Genomic DNA, 6,000 nt, shown 5'->3' on the forward strand with positions numbered 1-6,000 from the left:
AAAAAGCTATTTAAAAAAGAAAATCAGTTACACCACCTCTAAGAAAAATCCCAGGGGCAAAGATTCTCCTCCTGTGAACGAGTGACTCACCTGCTCTCTCAGATAAGACCTCCTTGGTGGCTCCTCCTCTGGCTCCACCCCTTTCTGCCCCACCTCTTCCTCTCCCACCTGCTCCTACGGACATCACCATCATGACATTTTAGTTGACGATTCATTGTTGTACAAATAATTGTGATAAACAGCTGAGTTTGTGTTTTTGGCATAACATACATCCAAATGACTTGTCTGTTTGCCTTTTGGGCTGTGCAAACGCGCTGGCCAGATTATGACAAATAAAATAAAAATAGAACAAAATGACCGGTAAAAAATATCCAAATAAATTATGTACTATGGCCTAAACAGATAATTAGATGCTTTCAAAAATCATGTAAATAACCAGGGGTGCACATAACTGGTGCGCAGGTGCGCATGCGCACCCAAAATAAAAAATGCGCACCACATCAGGCGACGCGAGGCGCTTTTGCGCACCACCAGCTGGGACAGGAATTTCCAAGCTTTTATTTTTTAGCAAAACTAAAAAATAGATCGATGCTAGGAATTTACTTCCTGAAGCTACACTCACACAATCACTCTAAAGCACCCGTCGGCCCCATGTACAGCCATTAGGCACAGGGGTAGAGATATGACTTGCGTCGCCTCGCATCGCCTCGCATTGCCTCGCTGCGTGCACACAGCCAGCAGCGGCTGTTAGAGGCACTCGTCACCGATGATGAACGCACCGTAATGGTGCAAAATATGCCGTGAACGTCCCAATCTGGCGGATAAAATCAGCGCAGCAGCACAGGGCACCAACCTTGGGGGCTTTATCTAACAGCGTGAGAAAAAAAAAACGGCGAAAATCGGCGGAATTTAGAAGCAGAGCGTCCTTTTTTTCTCGCCCCCCCCCCCCGTTGACAAAACTGTCCGGTGGGCACCGTGCAGAACCCCCCCCCCCCCCCCGTTGACAAAACTGTCCGGGCTGAACCCCCCCCCCCCCCGCCGTTGACGGGACGGGCGCCATGCGCACCAAGTCATATGTCCAGGTGCTCTTCTGCGTACCAGACCTAAAAAGTTATGTGCACCCCTGTAAATAACCGATCTACAAGCTCCGTTGGGTCGTGGGGAGCTTCTGCTTTTTATACACATGAATGGAAAGGATTCTGACGATTATGCAAAATAATTGCGATTATCTCAAATAATAAGTTGACAAATGTCAATGTCCTGACAAGCAATCAATCAATCAACCAATCAATCAGCGCCTACCTGCTCCTCCTCTTCGTCGGCGGGCAGCGGAGCCTCCTCCTGCTCCTCCTCCTGCTCTCTCCTCCCGCCGTACGTCTCTGCCTCTTCGTCGTTGTCACGGTGGCGGCCGCCGCGCCAGGAGGACGGCCTCTCCTCCTCCTCGCCGCCGGCGTCGTCGTCGTTGTTGTTGGTCTCCGTGGCGACGGTGGGGTCCAGCTCGCGCTGGCGATCCACCGCGTCCTTCACGCGACGCTGCCGCCGCTCCTCCCGCTTGGCCATGCGGTCCATGAGGGCCTGCTCCTCCTCTTCGTCACCTCCTCCTCCTCCCATAGAGCTCACTGACACCGTTTCTGTCACACTGAGGGAGGGAGGGAGAGAGAGAGAGAGAGAGAGAGAGAGAGAGAGAGACTTCAGAGAACATTGTCAACGTTCCGGACAATCATTCAATCAATAATGTGGTCATTCTGTCCATCTATTTAATCATCCATCCATCCATCCATCCATCGTCAATCTCCTGGCCTGCTATAGCACTTGATCGATCAATCGATCGATCGATCGATCAGTCAGTCAGTCAGTTAGTCAGTCAGCTAGTCAGTCAGTCAGCCAGTCAGCCAGCCAGGCAGCCAGCTCCACCCGCTCCCTCCGAGTCCGCTCTGAAGATTCAAACACACTCGAACCCCACATGAGGCATTTGCCTAGATGGACTCAGTGATGCCATGTGTGTTTGTTTAACTTTTTAAACTTCTTCTTAACTATGTTAGCTGACCTTGATCTGAATTGTATTCATTTCACTGTTTTATCATTTAAAAAAAAATGTTTCATTGTTTTTAAAATGTAATACTTTGAGATTTGGTTCAAATATAAAGTGTGTTAGAATTAAAATGTATTATTATTATTATTATTACTATTAAATATTGTCCATCCATCTGCGACACACCCACCTATAGCCCAACCCATCGTGACCCAACAGCCTGGCAAACATTAGCGTTCCTGGAGAACAATGGACAGTGAGCATCGCACATGGCATCTAGTCTCCGCATCCTTCCTGGACAATGGCCTGCTTGTTGGGACGAGCCCTGGACCTATCAGTGGGCCCATAGAGCCCTGGACCTATCAGTGAGCTCATAGAGAGGAAACGGCCACAAAGCGGCCTCTGTGCGCTGGATGTCAGAGCCGACCCACCACTTCCACTGTTGCCGCCTGCGCGGTGGCACACAAGTGGAATGTCACCTCTTTGTTCTTTTATGACAATTTGTCAGATGCAGTGGTCCTCACACATGCCCATGTCAAGTCTGACAATATCTAGTGCCAGGGACCCCCATGCAAGATTTGTGAGCGTGTAGATCGCCTTTATGCAAATAGCCGATGCAAAGGGATAATGTGGTTAAACTGATTTTGATGCTATTGAAAATGCAAGGGATAATTGACGGGGCGCCGGTCATTATTGAGAAATAAATCCTGACAGGATGATTAGGCACCGACGTGTAGCGGAGGTGCCTAATCATCCTGAATCCATTATCCATTTGTAACTCTGAGAGGGTACACATGTAACCAAATGGACCAGTACGGGTCCATTTGGTTACATAATTATGTACACTCTCAGAGTTAAAAAGACCTCTGTTACCTGTGGCTGTTGGTGACATGCGGTCCGTCTGGCGGTCCGCTGCTCTCCTCGCTGTCCCTGCTCTTCATCCTCTCCTGGCGCGCCCTGCGCCTCCTCTCGCGCGCCGCCTCCTCCTCTTCGTCATCGTTCCTCGCCATCCTGCCGCGTAGGAGAGGGGGAGAGATGGAGAGAAACATAAGCGTATGTTTTCTCATGCCAATAAAGCTCCTTATGAATCTCATCTCATCTCATCTCATCTCATTGAATTCAATCGAATTCGAATCGAATCGAATCAAATTTAATTGAGATACAGAGACATTTTATATGGCAAGAGAGACATGCTGTAGATGGAAACAAGCAACAAAAAAAAACATTGCAGGTGGTTTAAATACATTATTTTGTCAGAATTACGAAACAGAATTACATTATGACGCTTAAGAACTGTATTTTGAGTTGTAGTGCAGGCAAATGAGTGTGTGCGTTGCAAAAAAAAACATAAAGCCTGATATACAGTATACTGTACAGTACTTTGTTGCATGCTGAAAATGCTGCATGCTGGTGTTGCATGCTGAAAATGGATCGCTGAATGAAGGTGGGTATTACAGAAGAGACACAAATGGCAGACTTGTACATGGTGTATTGAAAACTTGGGTCACATCTGTCCCAGATAATCCAGTATGAAATACGTGTGTGTGTGTGTGTGTGTGTGTGTGTGTGTGTGTGTGTGTGTGTGTGTGTGTGTGTGTGTGTGTGTGTGTGTGTCTGTCTGTCTGTCTGTCTTGCTCTCTCTCGCTACTTCAACCATCCATCTTGGCCAAACCTTCTTTTTCCTCTTGCTCTACTATATTATTTTCCTCCAACCAGCCTCACAGCACAGCACAATACGTACAGGGTGGGTTTCAACAAGCCGTCATCGACACCACAAACCAACATATGGTGGATTCAACCCTGGTGCCCGCACGGATGTCATCACGATCCTGATGATAACATACTGGCAGACCCGAGGGCCTTACTAGAAATATGCAGTGACAGCCCCACGCTAAATAATGAATGCACACTGCCACAAAGTGCCCAGACCTACAGGGTGGGGCTGGACGATATGACTTCAAATCAATATCACCATGGTTTATAAAAACTAGAGTTTGGGCCGCTACACAGCCCTCACACCTTGATTAGGATGAATTAACTATTATTTTATACAATAATTAACTTTTAAGTGATTTTACTTGATTATAAAGGTTAGAGCGCACAGCGTGTCCCAATTGTAGATCGGCTGTTCCTGCACGCCACCATTGTACAACGAAGCAGTGGTGGAAAGTAACTAAGTACATTTACTCAAGTACTGTACTTAAGTACAATTTTGAGGTATTTGTACTTTACTTGAGTATTTCCAATTTCCAATACTTTTACCTCTACTCCACTACATCTCAGAGGCAAATATTGTACTTTTACTCCACTACAATTATTTGAAAACTTTAGTTACTAGTTACTTTTCAGATATAAACTATGATATAAGAAAACATACACTAACCACTTTAGCCCTATTTTATACATAGGCTATTTGAAAATAGCAGATCTACAAGCTCACAACGCGTCGCATCGCGACGCGTTGTGAGCTTGTAGATCGGCTATTTTCAAATATTTAGTACTTTTACTTTTGGTACTTTAAGTACGTTTTGATGCCATTACTCTTGTACTTTTACTCAAGTAAATTTTTAATTTTGGATTTTTACTTGTAACAGAGTATTTTTATATTGCAGTATTGGTACTTTTACTTAAGTAAAGAATTTGAGTACTTTTTCCACCACTGCAACGAAGTAGAAAATAGTGGTCAAGTGGTTCATCTGCCTAATCGATTTAGTCAATTATGAAAACATTTCCCTCCAAAAATTGGGGCTTAGAATCTTTTTTAAACATTTATTTTCAGGTTATACTATCAATACAATCGTATTGTTTTGTCAAATATTTGGAGGCCCACGTGCAATATCCTCAGGGCCCACGAGTGGGCCTCGGCCAACAGGTTGGGAACCGCTGGAGAGACAGAGCGACGTGGCTTGGCTAGGGATGAGAGGAGAGCCTAAGACATGGCCTCTGGTCCACACAGAACCACATTGACCGGGCCTCAATGCTGGAATGAGGTGGATAGGAGGTTGTGTGTGTGCGTGTCCTCGCGCGTGTGTGTGTGTGCTTTCTGTGTTAACAAGACGTTTAAACCTCCATGTAGTAAATCGTCTCTCTCTGGTGGAAAATGACTAGCCTGGTAAACCCTCCCTCCAGAAATCTCATTTCCATTTGATTTCTGGAGTGAGTCTGGCCTGATCCGCCTTTCTGCAATATTGGCTCTGTACGCCAAAGGGACGAGCCTATCAGCGTCGTCGCTCATCGTTCTGTGATTGACAGCGACAGTTGGCCAATCAGGTGGCGAGTTCGAGTGAGCCCGAATGAAGCCGAGTGCAGCCTGAGTGCCTCCGACAAAAGACGAAAGGCAGCCATTGTTGTTGTCCGAGTGCCTTCACTGTTTACTTTTGTTTAAATATAAATTTAGAGAACCGGCAGGGGCGGGGAGTGACACGCATGTATCCCAATAAGGCAACCTATTTTGGGCATGGCCGTCTCAAAAGTCCCGTTGCGTCACATAGTCTGGAGGTGGTAAAAATGAACTGCTGATTGGCTGAAGGGGAAAAACGATCATTGGTTGAAGGGAGTCAGTCAACGGTATTACTCCCGCCCAACTCCAGCCCACAGCCAATATTGCAGAAAGGCGGATCAGGCCAGACTCACTCCAGAAATCAAATGGAAATGAGATTTCTGGAGGGAGGGTTTACCAGGCTAGAAAATGACCACAACTGTTACTTTTGAAGATTCAAATTCAAAAAGCATCAAAAGTAGCAGATCTACAAGCTCAAATCAATCAAGCTCAAAATGCGTCGCTTCGCGGGTCTGCTACTTTTGATGCTTTTGTGTAACGCTGCAGTACGATCAAGTAGGGCGTTCATTAACGGAAAAAAAAAACACAAAAAGTTAAAATATGGAGATAAGAGGTTTCTACCCGGAGCAATGTGTGTGTCAGGGAACTGTAGGCTGATCCTGCCCATGAGTCTGTTGCTCTATTAGCT

General features: G+C 46.0%; 1 protein-coding gene across 4 annotated transcripts in view; it reads right to left on the minus strand.

Annotated features, from left to right (window-relative positions):
- Nucleotides 1-6,000, minus strand: part of cald1a (caldesmon 1a) — a 126,122-nt gene that overhangs the window by 46,132 nt on the left and 73,990 nt on the right. For 3 of the 4 annotated variants that reach the window (XR_014600241.1, XM_084050223.1, XM_084050224.1), the window contains exons 3-5: nucleotides 2,906-3,043; nucleotides 1,303-1,639; nucleotides 91-174 (exon numbers count right to left, since the gene is read on the minus strand). Coding sequence is in view for 3 of the 4 variants with exons in the window: in XM_084050223.1 (XP_083906349.1) it covers nucleotides 91-174; nucleotides 1,303-1,639; nucleotides 2,906-3,043 (559 nt within the window). In the remaining variant the exon portion in view is untranslated. The remainder of the gene's footprint in view (nucleotides 1-90; nucleotides 175-1,302; nucleotides 1,640-2,905; nucleotides 3,044-6,000) is intronic. The other variant, XM_084050225.1, reaches the window with a different exon arrangement.

The sequence above is a fragment of the Gymnoscopelus microlampas genome, assembly GCF_963454915.1.
Source record: "Gymnoscopelus microlampas genome assembly, chromosome: 23".
In the NCBI taxonomy this organism is placed as follows: domain Eukaryota; kingdom Metazoa; phylum Chordata; class Actinopteri; order Myctophiformes; family Myctophidae; genus Gymnoscopelus; species Gymnoscopelus microlampas.